The 22931-nt window shown below is 42.4% G+C and overlaps 5 protein-coding genes across 6 annotated transcripts; 2 read left to right on the forward strand and 3 right to left on the reverse strand.

The window, feature by feature from the left end:
• Positions 1 to 2510: 2510 nt before the first annotated feature.
• arf6a (ADP-ribosylation factor 6a) lies at positions 2511 to 4899 on the reverse strand. Its single transcript, XM_067242222.1, has 2 exons — positions 4764 to 4899; positions 2511 to 4326 (listed from the first exon to the last, which is right to left on the reverse strand). The coding sequence occupies exon 2, from the start codon at positions 4279 to 4281 to the stop codon at positions 3754 to 3756; it is 528 nt and encodes a 175-aa protein (XP_067098323.1). The 5' UTR covers positions 4282 to 4326; positions 4764 to 4899; the 3' UTR covers positions 2511 to 3753.
• Positions 4900 to 6436: 1537 nt separating this feature from the next.
• Positions 6437 to 12748, forward strand: prpf39 (PRP39 pre-mRNA processing factor 39 homolog (yeast)). Of its 2 annotated transcripts, XM_067242219.1 has the most exons (14): positions 6437 to 6557; positions 7423 to 8015; positions 8118 to 8243; positions 8348 to 8466; positions 8650 to 8817; positions 9025 to 9208; positions 9645 to 9752; positions 9876 to 10040; positions 10522 to 10648; positions 10800 to 11068; positions 11271 to 11455; positions 11631 to 11705; positions 11873 to 11972; positions 12196 to 12748. In XM_067242219.1, the coding sequence occupies exons 1-14, from the start codon at positions 6545 to 6547 to the stop codon at positions 12283 to 12285; spliced, it is 2322 nt and encodes a 773-aa protein (XP_067098320.1). In that variant the 5' UTR covers positions 6437 to 6544; the 3' UTR covers positions 12286 to 12748. The 2 variants fall into 2 exon arrangements, with proteins under 2 accessions (XP_067098320.1, XP_067098321.1); XM_067242220.1 differs by lacking the exons at positions 11631 to 11705; positions 11873 to 11972; positions 12196 to 12748 and having other exon boundaries at positions 11189 to 11414.
• A 339-nt stretch (positions 12749 to 13087) lies between these two features.
• On the forward strand, positions 13088 to 14710 carry faua (FAU ubiquitin like and ribosomal protein S30 fusion a). The gene is made up of 5 exons (XM_067241591.1): positions 13088 to 13149; positions 13743 to 13824; positions 13913 to 14057; positions 14236 to 14291; positions 14506 to 14710. Exons 2-5 carry the CDS (start codon positions 13750 to 13752, stop codon positions 14629 to 14631), a joined length of 402 nt encoding a protein of 133 aa, XP_067097692.1. The 5' UTR covers positions 13088 to 13149; positions 13743 to 13749; the 3' UTR covers positions 14632 to 14710.
• Positions 14711 to 15797: 1087 nt separating this feature from the next.
• On the reverse strand, positions 15798 to 17941 carry fkbp3 (FKBP prolyl isomerase 3). The gene is made up of 7 exons (XM_067241856.1): positions 17780 to 17941; positions 17303 to 17404; positions 17124 to 17219; positions 16835 to 16970; positions 16650 to 16717; positions 16455 to 16552; positions 15798 to 16273 (listed from the first exon to the last, which is right to left on the reverse strand). The coding sequence occupies exons 1-7, from the start codon at positions 17939 to 17941 to the stop codon at positions 16219 to 16221; spliced, it is 717 nt and encodes a 238-aa protein (XP_067097957.1). The 3' UTR covers positions 15798 to 16218.
• Positions 17942 to 19862: 1921 nt separating this feature from the next.
• On the reverse strand, positions 19863 to 22453 carry LOC136947550 (heme-binding protein 1-like). The gene is made up of 5 exons (XM_067241657.1): positions 22261 to 22453; positions 21843 to 21934; positions 20830 to 20971; positions 20337 to 20520; positions 19863 to 20034 (listed from the first exon to the last, which is right to left on the reverse strand). Exons 1-5 carry the CDS (start codon positions 22451 to 22453, stop codon positions 19863 to 19865), a joined length of 783 nt encoding a protein of 260 aa, XP_067097758.1.
• Between the last annotated feature and the right edge of the window lie 478 nt (positions 22454 to 22931).

The following is a 22931-nucleotide window of genomic DNA, read 5'->3' on the forward strand; positions in this document are numbered from 1 at the left end:
ATATTCTGTTTTTTCAAACATCAACATCCATGGTCCAAGGTGTGTTTACAGTCGGTTATGGAGGGATTGATAAATATTGTTTTTATGTGATTCTCACTGTTTGCTCGGTGTTGGTGGTCCACTTCAGTGTGTTTTGCGGAAGTGACATGCCATACATGAAGGCCATTCATCCAACTGCTTAGGCCTACTATGCTCTTCAAACCCAATGCTGACTGAGGCATGTACAGAAAAGTACACATGATGTCATCACACAAACAAAAAGAGGAACACGTTCACAGAATCTAAACTTGATTTAAACTACAATTTGTCTACTTGTAACTTTCAAATAACAAGATTGAACCAAACACAAAATCACTTACAGTTGAGAAAAGACGGGAAAACAGTGAATTTTGATGACAGTATGTGTTGAGAAGTCTTCTGTCTGTAAAGTATGCCGTTTTAGTGAAATACACTATTTACAATTGTTTTAGCCAGATTGCATGTGCTTGTGGTATCAATTAATCCGTTTTGTGGGGGAAGATTAAAAGCTGGGAGGTATGCCTGAGTAAACAAATCACAAGGAAACAGCAACCGGCTCCATTAAAGAGTATTGTTTAAAACCACCACTACCCAATGAACACAATAGACTGATCTACCGTCATCTTGGAGTAAACGATGGTCTGATGTGAGGCTAAATCCACCCAGTAGAGCAGAGTGCACATAAGTTTAGCCAGGCTTGTCAGTCAGTAACCCAAAAATATTAAAGTTTTACCCTCACAGGTTTAGTAATCAGGCAGAGGCCTTTGACCCACATGGTGTAAATCAATCTTTGAAAAAATATACTATTTGTAAATCATGTTTTAAGTTTACAGTGGAGCAGAAAAACTGACAGGACAGAGAAAAGCGGTGAGTGCTTACAACACGAGGTCACAGGTGAGAGTGACAGCAGATGACTTTGGCGGTTACGTATTCAAATGTGCTGTTGAGTGCAGTGACAGCTGTACAAAGAATCTCTAAGACGTGTGTGTGTGTGTTTCAGAGCCTTCTCCTCTCTGGTAAAACACTAGAAGGCTGGTGTCTCAAATATCTTCCTCTCCCAGTCTCCTATCCCTCATGACCCCTTTACTGACCACGCCAATTTCACAGGACTTCAAAAGTGAGGAAGCAAGTTCAAATTGTTCACATCCAGCACCATAGTTTGCATGCAAGGCAAATGGAGATACATCTATTCAAACATTCCCCATAGAGTATTAGAACAGGAACTGCAATTAAGCCAGGTTGGCTTTGAGAAGATAGCAACTCCCTGTTTGATCCCTGCACACTTAGATTAACTATCCGTCCTTCAAACACAGGACTGAGTCACAGGGAGCTTTCAACACAGCAACAGGTCAAACTCCAAATCAACAGCCACAGAACAAACATAACATTAACAAACAGGCCCCGTTTCACCAGCAGAAACTGTGAGAGAAATTCCCTTACAGATGTCAAGGTTTGTGTGCCTGTGTGACAATTACATTAATGTACATTTCAACATAATGTTTATAAAGGCAAAAATCGCACTCACACTTTGGTGAGTATGTTCATGCTTGTTCTGGTGAGCCACGCCTCAAATGACAATAACTATGTCAGTCATTAGCCCACTCATTCCAGCATTTCCTGATTCCAGGTGATAATGTTATTACATACCCATACTTCACAGACCTGGAAAAGGCTAAAATGGATCTCAAGACACTGATCTCAGTTCAGTCTAGAATGTTCTCATCCCATGGTGTGGAGCAAGGTAAGTTGATCCTGGATCGGTGCCTGGTTGCAGTTTCTATCCAGGGCATTCTGCCAAGCTGGTCTGGGCCTTTTGTGAGATTGATACACTATCCCAACTAGCCACACAAGCATGAAGGATGACATCACTTGTTTAGGGCCAAGCTATTTCTGATTGGTGTTGACCCAAATTCAAACTACCAACCAAATGTTTTTGCTTTCCTGTGGGAACCTTTGTTGGCCCTGAGGATAAGTCGTTGTTTGAAGAGCTCATGTGAATGGGCTCATTAACTCCTAAAACGACTAACAAGTGTCAGACTAAGTCCATCGTGGGAGTGTATGTTGCCATTTCCGGTCATGTCTTCTCTCAAGTGACTTGCTTTCATGTTCCATAAAATGGTTTTAATACCTGACTGTGCATGCTAAAAATGCCTCTGTAAAAAAACAAAAACATTGTATTTAAGAAACACCCTTTTTTTTGTGCAACTTGTCAGGTTAACGTATTGATGAACCAGACAATATGGACCTCGAAGAAAGTAGGCCTGCCTGACAATCACCATCCCGAAACTAGAGATCTCATTACTTATTCACAACCAGTGACTCACATATGCAAGAGTACAACGGAAACAGGCCCATAACACACTTCACAGTTCACACTAGAAGTTCTCTTTACAAGACACGCAGGACTCATATCCTCTTTTACACTCTCAGCACAAACACTACAACTGGCACGAGCTTCATCAGAGATCGGATGAAAAAGCTGCATTTCCATGTTAATTTGGATATATCTTTTTTTATTATTTCATCAGCATAGCAAATAAAACAAAAATAAAAACAAAGCATTTTATCTATAACTTATGGACAGAAAGTAAGTCTGTCTGACTGCATGACATGATCTGTAAAGCCAATGTGTGTGGACTAAGCGAGCACCATAAAAGTGGTGTGGGTTGGCGTTCTAGTAAACACTTGCTGGGGTCCAAAGGTCAGTTAGGAAGAGTCAAGTATGCACTTAATTCAAGGTGTCCTATGTTCCCCACCACCTAGTCCCTCTTCCACAATTCAGACTTGGTGGTGAGGATACTTTCTGCCATGTGTCTGTCTAGACTGTCAGGGCACCCGTAACATGGGACTTTCCCAAGTCAGCTGACACTACGAATACTCAATTGTAATGGAAGCTCTTGGAAAAAGATAGAGGCAACGAGATCAGTGGTGACAGATTTTTACAAAGACAAAAAAATTAAGATATCCATGTCACAGTGTCCATATGTCCAGCATCCATGTAATGTCCTGTCCAGGGAACCCCCATTGGTAGGCATTATGGATGGAATCACTGTAGACTGGAAATAAGTACTACCATATTTTCTCGATCATAGCAACAATCATGTACAATCAACAGTGAAAACAGTACTTCTTCAAGAGGTCCTAACATGTCCATAACACACATTCTTTAAAACCACAAGGGCATTTTGAACCATGAAAACTGATATGCTGATGGCCTTGGTCCTTAAAGGTCATTTGCCTTCCCACCCTTTGGGCTGAAAATTGGGTCATGAGAATACTGTATGAAAAACTGATTGTTGGGCAAAGTCTATGAATGTGAAACGTAAAAGCACGCATTTGCCCACATTACCCAACAGAAACGCATATTAAGGAGAAGAAAAAGGATGCAGAGCTTCTCAAAGTAATATTTTATGAAGTATTCAGTCAATACTGATTAATAGATGGAAAGTAAATGAATTACTACAGAGCCCAAGCCAACTAAAAATAAAGCAAGCCAAAACAAACGTCTTTTTGTTTGAAGAAAATTTGGGTTATAGGGAAGTCATCATTATCAAAAGAAAAAGGTTGGACATATTCAAACTTCACTTTGATATATATATTTATCAGAGAAGTTATGTTATTCATTAATTGCCCCAGCATGTTTTTTTGTTGTTGTTGTTTTTTTCTTTTCTTTACTCATTCTCACTTTTTCTTTTTGCATGTAGCCTATCAGTCCAGGCTGGTCAGTAAGGGACATTATGATTTGTAATTTGAGGTTAGCCAGGTCAAGCCCTCATATAGTCCATCGCCTGTCGTAGCACATGAAGGCTGAACGTACCAATTCCTATCTCTGATCCGTGTTAGACCCAGCTTCTCCTGGATCTCATGTGGTTTCATTGCGTCGGGGAGGTCTTGTTTGTTGGCAAAGATTAAGATGATGGCATCTCTCATCTCCCGGTCATTGATTATTCGGTGGAGCTCCTGTCTCGCCTCGTCTATCCGGTCTCTATCGGCGCAGTCTACCACGAAAATAAGGCCCTGGGTTCCTGTGTAGTAGTGCCTCCACAGAGGGCGGATCTTGTCCTGTCCCCCCACATCCCATACGTTGAACTTTACATTCTTGTATGTGACTGTCTCAACGTTGAAACCAACTGTGGGGATGGTTGTAACTGACTGTCCCAGCTTAAGTTTGTATAGAATGGTGGTCTTGCCAGCTGCATCGAGTCCAAGCATTAATATTCTCATTTCTTTGTTGCCAAAGATCTTTGAGAGCATCTTCCCCATTATGCTGTCTGTGCATAAATATTAACTTCTTTAGAAAAAACGTACCTGCAACAGCAGAAAATAATTGTCATTATTATATATCAATATATTATACATTGTTGTCAGTGATCACATGTATAACAGATATCCACTTTAACACTGAAATTGCACACAGACATTCTACGTCCACGTGACAGTCGACGAGTGGGGTGGACAACTATCTAAATTAAGACGATAGTTTCGAAAGTTTTCAACAAGTACCTTTGCATCTTGAACGCAAGGTTAAAACAACAGACCAACAATTGAAAAGTCTCATTAATTTTAACGGTGACCATAGGGCAGATTCAAATGAATAGAAGTGATTCACAACACGTAAAGGTGCACGAGAAAGGGGTGGGGAATATTTTTGATATATCCCGGACAACGATCTAACAACGGCAATTAAAATAATCATATGTGCACCTATTATTTTCGAAATCCATCATTTGGATCTATAAGCGTACCTTGTTATTTTCAGTCATGTAGAAATTATAACACAATTGTTATAGTTGCGATTTTAAATTAGGCCCTCTCAGAAGCCCGTGGTAGTTCCGACTTCCTCCTTGTCTGCCGGGTGTCCACTTGCCCTTTTATTTCCAGTCGTTAGATTTAAAAGAACGATAGGCTTCGGGAGTTCATCGTTTCAGCGACAAAATTAGATCACTCCTGCTCGTAGCCCATCTGCACCGGGACAGTCAGAACTATACACCGCTCAAAAGGTCATTGATTCATCAGACTCTCCGCTGTTCCTCTCGTTCCTTTCGCTGAAACAAGAACGGTACAGAAAAGGGAGGGGTGTTAGAAAGAGCACAACTTTAATCGCCCAACCTTCAGCCCATTAATGTGGGGTTTTGGGTTATAAATTGGCACAATACACAATAAAATCTTTGGTAAAACAAGTCATGTCAGAAAATGTGATCAGGTACCTGCAACTGCGGCAACCCCCCGATCCCCTGGTTGATTCTCCCCGCTCTTTCCTCTCTCTCTCTTCCCCAGCCCTTTCAGTCACAGCGGTGGCGGCACTGAGTTACAGGAAAAGGTGCGGACCCAGATCAGCCGCCACTTCCTCTCGATTGCTCATGCACTACGCCATTTGGCTTGCGCACACCGATTGACTGAACAGCAAGCCCATCGTATGATAGTTGAAATGGACGCCATTCGGGCTCCCAATGGTTGTGGATTAATGTTTTACCTCTAAAATGAAAGATTGATTGTTAGAAATTATTTGTCTGTGGATTTCACATCGATGTTGGGTCGTGTCTTCAATGTGGGCTTGTTTTCTACAATTCTCCAGAACCGTTATTGAGACGTCATTTTCCGTGATAAAGCGGCTCATTATGACGTGGTGATTCTTGACTGGATGTTTTATCTGTTGGCTATTCAAATGAATTGTGTTTCCCGTTTCCTCATTACCAAAGCCATATAAATAATGTAAAAATGCATAGCATAGCATTCATAAAATATATTTTATGGCTATATTTGAGTAGCCTTATGTCTGTGGAGCAGACAGTATTTGACTTTTTTTTATTAGGATACTTGGTTTATGTTACTTTATGCATCACTTCCCTTGTCCTTGTGTATTGATTGAAAACGGTTCATGTTCAAAGTTCAAAGTCAACAATTTTATTTCTATGCATTTTACAATTGTGCCTGTCCTATGCAGTCCCAGGTAGGAAGGGCTTCGTTTGTGGTAGCAAAATGTGAAAGGGGACAAATGTAGCTTGTGCAGAAAGCTAGGGCAAAAGCAAAGAGGCAGTACATTTATTGGAAGGTATCAATGAATTGATACCCTAACCCAAATAAGTAGAAATGATACCAAAATAAATCCACAAAGAAATGTGATAAATAGATTAACACTGTTACACTCAAAGGTATTTTGTATTTCACTTAGTGAAAGTGTTACAATTAACTGCAAAATATTAAAATGCATAGAACCGAAGGTGACAGGGGGCTGATTTCAAGATTACGTTTTGGATCTACCGATATAATGAACAGTCACTGTCCCAGTTGTGTTCTGTAGGTTAAGTAGCAAAAAACAGATAGCATTCATTTATTTTTGGTCTAAGTTCAATCGTATCAGATCCGCCCATCTTAACACACAGCAGAACGCATGCGCACTAGCTATTTGCCTGCCCTTCCGAAGCGTCGAAGTAGTGGTGTAGAATGATAGTAGAAGCGCGGCTGTATGTTGTTTTTTGGTTTAAATAAAAGTAGCTGAAATACACTTTATTCTGAATACAATTTCATGGAAAATACTGGTAAGTCTGCAATAATCTCTCTGTTTCGAAAATAGGCAACATGTATTAGCGACAAGACGAACCTTTTAACTCCTTCATTTAACAACGCAACGGAAATGTGGTTGCTAGCTAGCACTAGCCATCGTAGCTAATAGCACGCAGCTATCAACCGTATATTCAACGGAAGCTTGCACGACGTGTGGTAAATCAGGCTGGCTAGCGTGGAGTAGGCCTCAAACGCACTAGCTAGCTAGACAAGGTTCATCGTTTGAGCAAACTGGAAAACCTTATCTAGCGGAATGGTAGCCAACGTTTAGTGATGTGTATTGATTGTGTAAAAATTATAGTATAACGTAGATGGATAAATGTAAGTAAATGATCCACTTCATTCGACAATGCTAGTCTTCGTTGGCTAGTTTCTCAAAATAGACATTTCCAACTTGGGAGTTTTTTATACATTTACATTGAAACTAGCCAAATACAAATTGTGATGGTTTACATGATTATAAAACACGATTCAAATCTACAAACGTGAACTGCTGGGTTTTGTTTCGTTTAACTGAATTGGCGATATCGCGTGGCTGATAAGGCCGCATTGCTAAACTTCGAACGTCAAAGTTGACATAGCTTGCCCTTCTATGTCAATTCGAACTTTGGCATTGTTAAAGCAGCAGTTTGCCAACATTAACTCTGTTGCCACTCTACAACAATTTCAAACACCCTAAACAAATGATAATCCAATTTCGTAAAAAATGTTGTACAGTCTAATCATTTTCAAAGGGTTTCTAACCAAATATTTTTAAATGCAACTACATGTTAGGATTGCTAACCAAAACTAAAGCATTAACTAAATTACTAAACTAAAGCATTTTCCCCCATCGCACAGATTTGCACCTCTCTGACGAGCCCATGACGGGAATGTTGGACACGGACTCCCCTGAGAGTGGGGACTCCCCTGCCATGGAGGGAACCGGGGATGGCTACCTCCCAGACCTGCCTGTCCTCACCCACGCTGCCGAGTGGTCCATGGACCAGGTGCCCCCGGACACCCTCACGACCGTCCTGCCTGAGGACTCGGACCAGTCCCAGGACGGCCTTGAGCAGCACCAGACCCATCAGCGTAGCGAGCCGTCTGACCTGGGGTCGGTGGAGAGGGCCGTGGAGCAATTCCAGCTCTTCCAGGAGCAACAGCAGGAGCACACAGAGCAGGTCCCAGACGAGGAGGAGTCGACAGACGCTCTGAAGCAGGGCCTGGAGCACACCCTGGGGGAAGAGCAGACTGCACCAGTAGCTGAGGATGGAAGTCCTGCCAACATGGAGCTGGAGGACGCGTCCAAGGAGACTGCAGAGACGGAGGAACCCGCAGTCCCAGCTGAGCCCGAGCTGCCCTCTGAGTTTGAGAAGCTCTTCAAAGGCTGTGAAGACAGCCCAGAAGACTTCAATGGATGGGTCTATCTTCTGCAATATGTTGAACAAGAGGTGAGCAAAACCCTTCCTTTTACATTTCTATAGAGGTTAGTCACGGTATATAAAAAAAGTTTATTTTTCAGATCCTTAACATTTTTTTTTTTTTCTGTTCAGAATCACCTGGTGGCTGTGAGGAAGTCTTTTGACGAGTTTTTCCTGCGCTACCCGTACTGCTACGGCTACTGGAAGAAGTACGCAGACATTGAGAAGAAGCATGGCAATACTCAAGTGGCTGAAGAGGTAAGAATGTGGAAAAAAAATGCATGTCAAGATCTTGAGTTTCACTGGCTAGACGCTTCCATGTTTTCTAGTTGTTTGAGAGTGCTCTCTGTGCCTGACCTCAGGTGTACAGGCGGGGTGTGCAGGCGATCCCTCTCAGTGTGGACCTGTGGCTGCACTACCTGTCTTTTATCAAGGAGAACGCCGACACCAGTGACCCAGATCTGGAGGAACGCATAAGAGCGTAAGTAATAGACCCACAAATATTTATCATACTCCATCAATCAACACATCTGCAACACCCCCCCCAGTACTTTCTTGTATAAGGAGAAGACATTTGGCATTGTGTGTTTTCTGGTTTTAAAGTGTAACGGGTGAGGCATGATTGTGAGTGTACTCATCATCCTGTATGCTCTTCCTCCCACAGTGCCTATGAGCATGCCGTGCTTGCAGCAGGGACAGACTTCCGCTCCGATCGGCTGTGGGAGGCTTACGCCAACTGGGAAACGGAGCTGGAGAAACTGGGAAATGTCACCGCCATCTACGACCGAGTCATGAGCCTCCCTACACAGCTCTACTCCCAGCACTTCCAGAGGTACAAAGACATTCCTGACTCTGGCCCAAACTGTGACCCTGACTCTCTGGCTCTGATTGTCCCAAGCACAGAATTTTGTTGTTGTTGTAGAATAATAGTTATTTTAGTTAGAAGAGCCACATTGTAGTTGTTGTATATATATATATTTTACTTTGTCAGAAATATGCTGAATTTCTTTTATTGAATATCTTCTCTTTATTTCTACAGGTTCAAGGACCATGTGCAGAACAACAACCCTAAGCACTTCTTGTCGGAGGAGGAGTTTGTCCAGCTGAGAGTGGAGCTGTCTAAAGCCAGCTTGACGGGAGAGACCGGAGAGGACGGAGAGACCATCGAGCCACCAGCTGAGGATCTCCCTCCTGGGATCGAGGACCTCCCTGATCCAGCCAAGGTATGCCTATCCCCTCTCCCCTCCCCCTCCCCTGGCAGGGTTTACAAACATGGCGAGGCCTGAGGCCCTCGCCCATTCTTCCATGGAGAGAAAGAGACAGACAAATCTGTTCAGGTTTGAAGAGCTGTCTTTCCATCAGCAGCCAAGCCAGTGAATGCCTGGGAGAGTCAAGTTGGCGTCCAATCAGGGACTCGGCTCACACTGGGTCAAGATCGCCCGTGGTCGAGTGACCCTCAGCACCAGCAGCCGGGGGCTGGTCACACAACAGGCTGATATGCAGGGTGCATACATACGTGCCCCACTACAGGCTTCTTTTCTCTCATGGTGATGTAAATCCTTTGCAGCTGGACTTGCAGTTTGCATATCAGTGGAGTCTGTTCTCGTCAGCCACGACGCGGGAGGGTTGACAACGGCTGTGTTTTTGTGTTCTGTGTAGAGGGTGACGGAGATCGAGAACATGCGCCACAAGGTGATCGAAACCCGCCAGGAAGTGTTCAACCACAACGAGCATGAGGTCAGCAAGCGCTGGGCCTTTGAAGAAGGGGTGAGTTATAACAAGATCGGTGTTCTCTAATGTATTATAACTGTATGACAATTAGGGAAATGAAACTATATTTTAAAAACGTTTGTCCGTATGCTGATTTTATATTTCCTTTGGGTTCCTCAGATCAAGCGGCCGTATTTCCACGTCAAAGCCCTGGAGAAGACCCAGCTGAGCAACTGGAAAGAGTACCTGGACTTCGAGATCGAGAACGGGACCCCTGAACGCGTGGTGGTGCTGTTCGAGCGATGCCTCGTCGCCTGTGCCCTCTACGAGGAGTTCTGGACAAAGGTAACCTGAAGTCTGACCTGTCACCTTCCCTTTTTTCCATCAAATGCCCCCCTCCCCGCACTTCCCCCCCCCCCCCTCCAACAACGATGATATCACATCCTCACAGTAAATCGCCCTGCACTCTCTCTTTGCGTGTAACGTTGATATGTGACTCTGTTGTATTAGGGGATGGCCAGCTTGCCACACAAGATTTGACTCCAGCATTTACCAACTACTACGTTGCATCTTCTCCGTCTCCCACTACCTTACAGAAACTTATCTTATTGGTTCCATGAAGGTGCTGATGGGTTTACAAAGAATTTCTAAAAACGATCTTGTCAATGAAGCAATTCACAAGTTCAGTGAACAGGAAATAAAGGTTTGAAAATGTTGTTTGTCCCTTCTTTATCTCTCTCTTTCTCTCCTCCATCCCCCCTCTCTTCTCCTCTATCTCCCCCCTCTTCTCCTCTTTCAACTCTTTCCCTTTTTCTCTTCATTCAAGTACGCGAAATATATAGAGGGCTACAGCATAGAGGGAGTGCGGCATGTCTACAAGAAAGCGTGTACCATCCACCTGCCCAAGAAGCCAGCCATCCACCTGCTGTGGGCTGCCTTTGAAGAACAGCAGGGTAAGTCACTCTCATTCACCAGTCATTTGTAGAAAGCACAGCTACTTCCACTGCCTCTGGAAGAATCATTCAGGCCAGAAGTGACCCTGACCTGCTTTGGCACCAGCGTGCTGATCTGGAAGTGAAACCGTCTAAATGCGTTCCCCCTCAGGCAACGTCGACGAGGCGCGCCGCATCCTGAAGGAGCTGGAAGAGGCGGTCCCGGCCCTCGCCATGGTGCGTCTGCGGAGAGTCAGCCTGGAGCGTCGCCACGGCAACCTGGAGGAGGCGGAAGCCTTGCTGGGGGACGCCATGGCATCGGGGAAGAACGCCAGCGAGACATCGTTCTACGCGGTGAAGCTGGCCCGGCAGCTGCTGAAGGTGCAGAGGAGCCTCGGCAAGGCCAGGAAGGTGCTGCTGGAGGCCATCGAGAAGGACCAGGTGAGAGACTGGAGAGATCAGTTAGGAAAGTTGACATTGACAAGGACCAGGTGAGAGACTAACCAGTACCTTTGATCTTGAAGGACCAGAGAAGAGCGGTCAGAGGACTTTCATTTTCAGGAAATGGACTCCAGTTCAGAGATTGAAAGCAGATATGGGACGGGGAGGTATTTGATGTGATGCGTTCTGTGTGTGTGTACAGACAAGCCCCAAGCTGTACCTGAACCTGTTGGAGCTGGAGTACAGTGGAGATGTGCAGCAGAACCAGGCAGAGATCCTGGCCTGCTTCGACCGGGCCCTGAGCAGCTCACTGCCCCTGGAGTCTCGCCTCACTTTCTCTCAGCGCAAGGTCGAGTTCCTGGAGGACTTTGGCAGCGAGATCGATTTGTGAGTCCCCATTGAATTGATGAAACCGTAATCCATGAATGCAAAGGTGCCTTACCTACATTAGGTGGCACCTTCCCAAACATGTAGTTCAAGTGATACTTTTTGGAAATACACCCCCAAGCAATAGGTGGAAGTTTGCTCTTCTAATCTGTTCTGATTTGATATTCTCTCACAGGCTAGTGATTGCGTATGAAGAACACCAGAAGCTTCAGAAAGAACATGACTCAACTAAGAGGAAAGCAGAGAATGGGTATGTATACAGATAAACTGATCTCTGTAGATTTGGACAATTTGAAGGTTAAAAAACAACAAATGGAAATAAGCTCCCAGTGGTTTTGCTAAACTCAGTTTATCGGGCCTGATCTACAAATCAAAGCCTTTTTTTTTATTGACACAAACATGTTAAACCACCTGCAGCTCCCAGGAGCCCGAGTCCAAAAGGCAACGTTTGGATGAGAACTCAGGCGCAGGGGCCATGATGCAAGACAACTCTGCCTACAACTACAACTGGTACCAGGTGAGTTTCTGGACACTTCTGGGGACTTAGGTTGCATCTCCTTTGAGGTCAAAAATACATGGTGTGTCCTGGAGCTGGTAACATCAGATGGGGAAAGACAGTGTGAATGTCACAGCACAGGTGCAGATTTCACGACCTTATGCAATGAGGGAGATCCCCAACAGGGGTTGACACAAAGATTTATTGATAAATTACTAATCCTATTTTTTTTTTCTCCTTCCAGCAACAGTACAACAACTGGGGTCAGAATTCCTGGGGCCAGTACAACCAGTATGCCCAGTACAACCAGTACTACCCGCCTCCCCCTACATGATGGACCCAGCCTTCATGCTAAGAGATCCACAGAGGAAGCATCCTTTCTACCCCAGTGCAAACTACTTCAGACTCCCGTCTTCTTCTGATCAATGTCATTTTATTATTTCAATACCTTTCATACCTTCATAATCGCCACCATAAGCTGGCTAATTTTTGTGTTGTTTACGCATGTGTTGTTGCAGACTTCAGATTTATTTTCATTCTGTTGAAGTGAAAAAGAATCGTTTATAGATTGGATGATTTAGTTTGATCTCTCCTCTCTCTTTTTTGCGGAAGTTAGTTTGTTTGGTGAAGACGTAGATTTGTATGGATGCAGCGGTACATCTCTGATCCACAGCCCCTTCTCTGCTTTCCTAAGTGTTTTAAGATTTCAAGGTTATTTTGTTTCCTGCAACAAAAAATGAAATTCAGATCCTTTTTTAATTTTGACCCAGTTTCATAATAAAGAGATTGATATCCTATCATGACTGTGTTTTATTACTGAAGGACTCCTTTATATTGAATTAAAAGTTTATAATTTAAAAAACTAAAATGGGAGCTATATCCCATTCAGATAGTGCGCTTTCATTTGACAATTTTAGTGTGCACTTTCATTTGACAATTTTAGTGTATATTTAGTTTAAGTTTAAATTGCAACAATGGTGAGCGTGAATGTTTGTTGTGTAAAAACAAACAGCGTTCAAATATGAATCTTGGACCGACACAATCGGTACAGTTGCACATTTGATCGGGTTCGTTCATGAACGGGAGTGGCTACAGCTGCTGCGTAGCTCTTCCCGGTTTACGTAAACGTGCACATGCGCATTGTCGACCATCCGAAAGTCCTTTTTTGCCTAGTGTTGAACGACTAGCATCAAACGAGGTGAGGCCTTTGTAAATTTAATCAAAATAGCACATTTATAACCCCTTCATGACACCGAATTTAGTATTAACAATGTTCGTAAACATGTAACTATCAAAATCGACATTAGTTTGTAGGGGAGCGATGTGTTTTGTCAGTTTTTATGAGTAAGTTACCAAAAACGCATGCCCCATGTGGCTAGCTAGCTACCTAGCTTCCTTTTCGCCAACATAACTTGGTCCTTTCATGCCTGCCCCTAGGTTTCTTTCCTACATCAGTTGACCATATTCACTCTTGTCTGATAGCCTCGTTATATCTTAAAATGTCTAGATGACTAGATTCAGATTATATTGTTGCATAAAATTAGACAAGCATGTAGAGAATAATTCCGGAACAAGGTCCCATTGGCTTGTACTTTTAGCAACGCAGGGAGCTAGCCAGCTAGTTTTGTATCTTGACAAACTAAAAATGTCATACTTGTACTTTTTTTTTTGCTTGGTTACTAAAGCAGTTTGTGAACCCATTAACTTCACCCTAATACTTGTTAGCTGACATTGGCACGTGGTTTTTGCACTGGGCTATTCATTGATTTCCACAAACGCCGTTTCTTTCAGCCTGAAGATGCAGCTCTTTTTACGTGCCCAGAATATTCACACCCTTGAGGTGACTGGCCAGGAGACTGTCAAAGACATCAAGGTAAGAATCCATCAATTCACCTGTAGCACTAATTTACTTAACCATAGTGTCTTCGAGGCCTTTCTAATCAGTGATTATGATGTTTCAGGCTCATGTCCAGGCTTTGGAAGGTCTGCTGGTGGAGGAGCAGGTGCTGTTGCTGGCTGGCTCTCCCCTGGAGGATGACCTCTCCCTGGCTGCCTGTGGAATCTCTGAGCTCTGTACTCTAGAGGTGGCTGGCAGACTGTTGGGAGGTTAGTATACAGCTATCTATGCAAATTCAACTAATTTCTTCTGCCGTCTAAATCTAGCAGAACTACAAGCTGTAAACGGGGATGTTGGGCTAAATATTTGCTTTCATCTCACTGAATAAAAATGTTCTGTGGTAAAAGAGGGTGTTTTAACCTCCCATTTGCGCGCTCTTTCCACCAGGTAAGGTCCACGGCTCTCTGGCCCGTGCCGGAAAAGTAAGGGGACAGACACCCAAGGTCAGTAGAATCTCCTTATGTGCACATTAGGCCCTACTAAATGCATGTTTACAATTTTACCGATTTGGAATTTGCCATTTGTAACGGAAGAATTACCATATTTACATGTTATCTAAAGAGACAGTGTGGTAATCAACATATGAAAATAAGCAGACGTTTGTCAATGCTCTAAAGATAATATCCAAAATACATAAACATGTCGTATGTTTTCCAGGTCGACAAGCAGGAGAAGAAGAAGAAGAAGACTGGCCGTGCCAAGCGTCGCATCCAGTACAACAGACGCTTCGTCAACGTGGTGCCCACCTTCGGGAAGAAGAAGGGACCCAATGCCAACTCCTAAACTCCATCACATCCCTTTTGTTTTAACCAAGCTAAATGTTATCCTTCTGTACAGAATAAAATTGGTTTGGTAAAAGGTAGCTTTGTTTCTGCGATTGATTAATAAACGTCTAGTGTCCTGCAAAATACATTTGTGTTTATACAATGAAGATCTAGAAGGCTATTTATGGGGACTATTTGTTACAACATTATAGTTACCAACCCCTGTGCAAAAATCCAATGATTTTCTAATTCATAGGGCAGGCTAGTCTTAGCCCTTTTTAGTCTTATGTCTTAAAGGCAGGGTAGGCAACGTTGTTGAGAAGCACTTTTTGTCATATTTGCCAAAAGTAACCACGTCTTGATGGCAACAAATATATATCTGAAGGTTTGACGGTAAAATGAAATGAGACATCTGTGGGCATCACAATACTGTAATAAACATGACCAATCATTAAGGGGTACCTTGACTATTGATTGGACGGGCTACCTGTGTATACCAACCTACCTACGTGCACTTTGTTTCATATTTAACCGTGTTGCAGAAATAAGTCTATTCAAGAAGAGTACTTATCGTCACTGTATTTTGTGAACCAGTTCTTAGAAATCCTTCAGTAAACTTTCACTTGTTTTGTAAGTATGATTAGAAGGCAGAGTATTCTGCTTTATAACTTGGCATTAGCAGAAACAAAACGTACCTTGTCCTTTGGCATTTAGTAGTGTCATAAGGGCAATTACACTGTCTTGTAGATAAAACTTTGCAGGAAACCTGTGGCTCAGTGGGGTAAGCATCGAGTCTACTGACAAACATGGTACCCTTGGTTCATATCTCGCTCAAACAAATTGATAATTCCTTTAACTGATATCAGTTAAGAAATATATATGTGGTCGGCTACGACTCAATACTTTTTGATACTTTGTAATAACTTTCTGCTGCCAGCGTTTCTGGAAATGAATGAGGGTAAACCTTTTTTTAGACCTGACTAAATTAAATATAAGATCTCGGATGTAAATATGGCAGTTTTTAGGCCTTAAATTTCAGAATTTTAGACTTTTTAAGACCCCACAGGTACCCTGTAGCTAGCTTCGCACAACTTGCCTACCCTGCCTTTAATTTAGTGAGGTGGTATTTCATTTGATTACATGCACACAGTACATTACTAGCACTGGTTAAAAACCACATTCATATTTAAATTTTGTTCCCAAAATCAGTTTATTTATTTTCACAACATACATGCAAATTAAACAAAAACAAAACGCAGGAACGAAACAGGTATTCCTCTGCTTATTTACTCAGGATGCCCCATCTGTACAGTGCTGCCCGGTCATCTCTTAGTAGGCCATGCTGGGAGGGACAGAAGACTGGCAAACTCACTTCCGACGCTAACTAGCTGCCAATCGGTTAATTCTTTACCAAATTCCCCATTATGACGAGTGTGGATAAAGCAGAAACATGGCAACCAATACAACTAAATGAAACGGAACACGCAGTTGCTTGAAAAAGTTTTAAGACCGTATAGCCACTTGTTTCCCTCCGAGCATGGCCGTCTAGTGACTCCCGTGTTTTCCCATCCTTGGGGAGTAGTGCATGCTGGAGACGATTCTGCCGTTAATCTACGGACACCAGTTCAACCTCGAAGATCAGATTTGCATTTGGTGGGATTCTGGTAAAGGGTGGGTTAAGGAGAAGAATATGGAAATGAGTGAAAAAAAGTATTTAAGTCACTTAACTGACAGGTTACTTGACCAAGGCCAAATAACATGTTGTAACATGTTTTTAGGCATTGCAGCACTCATATAAAGTGCTGCAATTTAATTCACTGCCATGAATTAAACAAAGGATACTTGGAGTCTGGAAGACCCTTCCTTCCATAGGCCCACTCTGCCTCAATCTCCAGTTTTGCTGTTTCACCCTTGCTCATTGTGAGAACTCCTTCATCCCACTGTGGAAACAAGGTTTGTCAGAAATATTTTTGTAATAAGTAACTTACATACACATTCATTAAACGCAAAGGGGGTGGGTGTATAGTAATGACTTACTCCTCTGATTACTCTGCCCAAGCCAACCTTAAAGCTTAAAGGCTTGCTTTGCTTCTTCTTTCTGGCAGCTTCAGGAGAGTGAAGACAGGAGGCGAAAGTTGCTTAAATTCTGTTCATACTGAAACCTTTGGAGATCAACGTTATCCTCAAAACAAGAGCATGATTGAAAGGGAAGGGGTCCATACTTGCAGGAATGTTGGTGTCGAACACAGTGCCGTCCTCCAGGGAACCTGTGTACCAACAGCTCACAGTATCGCCCTTCTTTGGAAAGTTTGTCTTGTCTCCTTTTTTCAACACAGCCTTTTTAAATTTGGGAGGACCCTGAAAAATCCAATGATTCATGGTTATCATAAAATCATCAAAATTAGTTATGCAGTAGGATAATTGTTCAATTAATTTTGAACACCTCTTCATGTTTGCTTGGATACAGTAATCGTGCCATGTCTTTCTGCAAGTAATTATGTACAACTGTACCTCATCGATAACCTCTGTCTCTTTAGGTTTGTCTTCAATCTTCACAGTTCTAACCTGCTCCGTTACTTCCTCAATGGGTTCTGTGCCTATAAACCGCTGTTCATAAACAAGTAAAAGTTTCAGTGACATTCATCAGCAGTTGTATTATGTACATTCAAAACAGGTAAGAGTTCACTTACTTTGCTTGCAAACAGGTCATTGTAGGCGTTTATCAGTTGTTCTTTCTTTGCCGTTTTTGCAACATTCTTGATATTTCCCATCAACTTGTGTTCAGCGAGAAACTGTAAGAAAGGTGAAGTGACAAAACTTAAATATCACATCTGGTAGAATGTTTAGAAAATGACATTAGGCCATTTTGTAAAGATGGCAACCTTTAAATATATGTATCCGCTCAATTTTAAGTCTGAATAACTATTCTAGCGTTCACAGCTTTTCTCTCAAACGTTAGAAATTATGACATGCATTTGCCATATTATGTTTCACTGTCTCGTATGTTAGCTATCTATCATAAATTGGCAATAGCCCATCAATGCGGAGTGGCTGCTAGCTAGTGCTAGCTATTAGCCACCATGCGTTCCATGCAGTTGCAAGTTAACTATGACATTTCAGTGTGCGCTTACACGCCATTGTCTGCATGGTTCAAGTATAAAACATACCGAGTGGGCTGCATTGTCCTGAATGAATTTAATGACATCTTTTTTGGGTAGATCATCACTTTTGAGCTGTTCATCGCTCCATTCTCTGGTTGGTTCTTCCGCCATTTTAAAAGCGCAGTGCTGCTGCTGAACCTTTACCTCCGGATTCTCAGAACCAATCATATACGACTTCTCAAATAAGTTTCTCAAGCTGTTCCTTATAGATAATGGACTTCATTTCCTTATGCTCTAGATGCCTCAAGGAATAGCCCATTGAAGTTATTAAGTTAAGATTTTGAATGCAAATGCTTGCTAGAAAATAACACTTACAATTTTTTTTGTAAATAGTTAATAGTATAGGTATTAAATTGGAAAATAACGCAAAATCTGCAGGTGCGACAATCAATTTACTTGTTTCATTTAGAAAAATACAATACTAGCTTACTAGGAACACATGAATCATGTGCAACTATCTGTGTTATAGTATATGTATGCATGCCAACATTTATGGATTCAATCTATTTGCCACAGTACCATCTGGTGGAAAACAAATGCCAGCACTGTTGGCAACAACCTGTAGGCCTACTAGCTACTACTAGCATATAACCCACAATCACATCTTTTTGTGAAGTAGTCTCGAAAATTAAGCAAATATTTCGTGACACCTTGTGATCTTAACCACTAAGATTAATCAACCTAGACTACCTTCAAATCAGTGTTTCAGTGTTTCAGCACAGGACGGTCCGAGCAGAGGCATTTGGAACGTGAGTCTGCAACCTGGTTGTCCTGGTTACAGCCATACCGCCATATTTTAGTAGACAGTTTTCGATAGGTCACTGAAATATTTTACATTTCTTTTCCCCACCATTTGCTTTAATGAAAATATAAACACAGGACAAATACATGTATACTATGCTATTTTTGCTTGGGTAAAGCAAAACTGTACACATAACTCCAAGAGACCCATTACGAGTTTAGGTCTGTGCTTAGGTAACATTTACCATGACCATGTTTTATTTTATTATTATTATGTGATAATTTTCCATCTTAAACTATTCCTCAGAGACAACACCCTAAGTTGTACTTAAAATAATAAAATATATCATTAATATAATTAATCAGGTCAAATGTGTATGGATATAGATAAAAGCATGTATTTTATATTACTATATCGGAAGCCTTCTAACAGACATTTTATCATCACACAATACGAGTATGAAACCTATATAGAGGAGTCAGGTGGCTGAGCGGTTAGGGAATCGGGCTAGTAATCTGAAGGTTGCCAGTTCGATTCCCGGCCGTGAAAAATGACGTTGTGTCCTTGGGCAAGGCACTTCACCCTACTTGCCTCGGGGGAATGTCCCTGTACTTACTGTAAGTCGCTCTGGATAAGAGCGTCTGCTAAATGACCAAATGTAAATGTAAATAAAACAAACCATTGTGATTGATTACAAGTCATATCTTTCACAAACATTTAGTGTCACTTTTTACTTAAAATGTAAATCCTGGCATTTGTCCAGAAACTGCATTCTGGCAATCACACAAGCACTGAGATTTACAAATGATGTTTATCAAGTTGGTACAAAGACATGATAGAAATAACAGATTGCATTGAGTAAGGCTCTTTTTGTCTCAAAAATTATAATCATCTAGTAATTAAAATGAATGAATTAACCTGCGTACCTGAATATTGCTGCCTTCAACAATGGCTACATGCACTGCCAAACAACTAAATGATGTCTTTGTGTTAAGATGGTGTTTGGCTGAGAAGCTAACTTTCTTTTTCTCAATTTTTAATCAGGATTAATCCGATGAGTGAGGATGAACAGTCAGCACGTGTAATACGAATAAGTACATCAGATAATCAAGGACCGTAAGTACATTGTTTTCCTATTATGCACTATTTGTATGTCAGTTTGGATAAAAGTGTCTGCTATCTGAATAAATGTATGTAAACGAGTAATATATATGCAAAAGGAGAGTCATTGTGCTGTAATATTATTGGCCTTGCACCTAAAACATATAGCACGCACCCACTTGATCACTGGTGTAAAACCACCACACAGATAGAAGGAGTTTGTGTGGTGAACGGATCCTCCAGGTTTCAGTGGCGCTCCAAGAACCAGACTTCGTTGTGTCTGTGGGTTGCAGCCAGGCTGGTGTATCCAGCCACAATGAAAGAATCACTCACAGAAATCTCCAGAGGGTCCAGGACCTCAGAGAAGGCATTGATCTCCCTCAGGATGGAGCTTTCGCTGGTCTGACCACTGAAAGGCCTGGGAGGAAGGTGCAGAGACACAAGATCAGGGGTCAGATGGCTGAGCGGTTAGGGAGTCGGCTGTTAATCAGAAGGTTGTTGGTTCGATTCCCGGCCGTGCGAAATGACGTTGTGTCCTTGGGCAAGGCACTTCACCCTACTTGCCTCGGGTCCCTGTACTTACTGTAAGTCGCTCTGGATAAGAGCATTTGCAAAATGACTAAATGTAAATGTAAGATCCGTAAAGAGACAGACAACTGGACAAACAGCCTCAACTGCATCAGTGCATGCATGAGAGCATGGAAGAAAATCTGTCACTACCTGGCGTACGCCACAGTGGAAGGCCACGTCTCTATGGTGATGTCAGGGTCAGCAGGCATAGGGGGCTGGTGCTGGTGATGACAGGGCAGGTGGTACGCCACCGTTACAGCTCTGGACAGTGTGGTCCGAGTTTCGTCTGTCCGCACCACTGTCACTATTGGCACGGTCATACCCAGGTACCTCCCTGTCAGACAGAGCAGATCCAACAAGGGGTTAGTCACTAGTTGGGACCTCCCACCCTGTGTGGGTTTTGATGTTTCCCTCTTCCGACACACCTGATTCAAATGAATGGGTTGTTATCAGGCTTCTGCTGAGCTTGATAACGACCCTTTCATTTGAATCTGGTGCGTCGGAAGAGGGAAACACCCAAAACATCCAGGACAGGGGGTGCTGAGGACCAGGGTATAGGAAGGCTTTTCTAAAGCATCAGTAACAGCCATGACTAGAAGCCAACAACTTTCAGAGTGAGAGCAATTCCCCTACAGTCACTCACCTAGTGTATTCTGTTGGCAGATATATCTCATGAGCTTCATGAAGCCAGCACAGATGCTCTGCTCGTACGTATCGTTCTGCATGGTGACACATGCCCAGAAGGCCTTCTGGTAGACACGCTTTTCATACGGTACATTGTCACGCTGAGGAAATGCATAAGCAAATCGGTAGATAAGTGCTCAATGATGTAACAATACTGTAGTTTGCTGACACACTGCATAGACATTTCAGCTAGTCCTGTTGTCAATTCTCTCAAAAGTGCAATGGACAGTAAACAGGCAACATATCAATGTAGGCAAGTTTGTTGTAAAAACACTTGTTTGCCTAATTATTTCACACAATATTGTAGAAATCTATTAACTCCTATGGAAAACAATCCTTTTTAGACTTTGGCTTCGAGGCATCCTGTCAGACATCTGAGACAACTCAATAACATGAGAAGATACTGTACACTGACTATAATGTGTAAGACAATGTTTACAATATTAAGACTGGTTAATTTGACAGTAGTCAGTAGTAGATGAGAGGTGAGATTTAAAAAATTGTATTGTGTCAGATTGTGGTGATTAGTAGTATGCAGGCTAGTTATGCACCACTTGTATTTTGTAAGGTTGCAAAAACTGTCCTAAATTGTCACGTATCCTGACTGAACGGCTGAATCTAAGTTCCTGAGACTCTAATGTTGCACATAATGTGAACCAACTTGGTCAGTGCATAGTTGCCATGGAAATAAATAGGAGGCTGTGTGGTCCAGTGATTAAAGAAACTCATCTCCGCCACTGACTCAATGTGTGACTGAGCAAGTCACTTAACCTCCTTGTGCTCCGTCTTTTGGGTGAGACGTAGTTGTAAGTGACTACGCAGCTGATGCATATTCCCCCACCCTAGTCTCTGTAAGTCGCCTTGGATAAAGTTGTCTGCTAAATAAATAAATAAATAAATAATAATAATAGTAAAAAAAGCACACACCATAAACGCATAAGGTAGGACACATATACTGAAGAGCTGGCCAACCTTCTCATGGGTGACGAGTGTGAAGGGGACCTTCTCCCTTTCAGGTGTGTTTTCCATGTCAGTGGTAAGCTGCTGGATTGGCTGGGCCATATCTGTAGAAATGACAGGAAGTAAGATGCCTACTGCAACCTGCTATTAGTGCAGATAAAGTTCAAAAGTTTAGCGCACACAAAAGGAAAAACGAACAGAATGTTGATAAAAACACAAAATAGGATACTTAACCTACACGATACCCTATCTAATCCAACTTCTTTGGTTTTTAGCAAAAACTTTCTTTCAGAGAATCAGATATACTAGCCTAATTGTTGGTAGTGGGAATGTACAGAAAGAAAAGAAGATTAACAAAAACCAATACATTGCCATTGGGAGCCCACTATATGCACGCAGAAAAACTAGGCTATATCAAAATAAATCTCACCTTTAGGTATATCGATGGCATGCCCTCTACCAACATCCTGCCAAAAATTCAAGAGTCGGTCTTGCAGCAAGAGGTCTTGATCCTCTTGCTCCATAACCTCGTTCTGCCCATCTAGGTCTGCGTTGTCCCCAAATGAGTCTGGATCCAAATCATCATCCTCCGTGAAAGATTCCAAATCTTCCAATGTTATCATCCTGCGAGATGGTTGTGAGACAGATTCGCTAACGCTGTTATCCCCACCTCCGCCATTCATGCGGCAGCTCCCGCGATCCATGATATTCGAACCAAGGAAATTGTCAATTAGAATGCAGGACTTATCCTAATTGAACGACAAAGAAAACTTCAGTGGTGGTGAAATTGTGAAGGTGAGGTAGGCAATCAGTGCTAAACACTTGGCAAGGTAAAAATCGGGAGTTCAACTGTAACCGGTCAAGAATAAATAAACGATTGCTTAAGTAATGTCCACTAAACGGCTGCTGTGTCACCATGCCTGACTAATTAGCTATAAATGTAACAGTCTATTTTATTTAGGCATTAGCGAATGAAAAGTTCAAGATTTTCTCCCGCGGTGTGTAGACCCAGCTAGTAACAAGAGCTCAATAACAATCACATATAGCTAATAAATATGAAATAGGTAGGCGTGTCCAAAATGGGTAACCAGGCTACTGAAA

This window comes from Osmerus mordax, chromosome 8, assembly GCF_038355195.1.
Source record: "Osmerus mordax isolate fOsmMor3 chromosome 8, fOsmMor3.pri, whole genome shotgun sequence".
NCBI classification, from domain to species: domain Eukaryota; kingdom Metazoa; phylum Chordata; class Actinopteri; order Osmeriformes; family Osmeridae; genus Osmerus; species Osmerus mordax.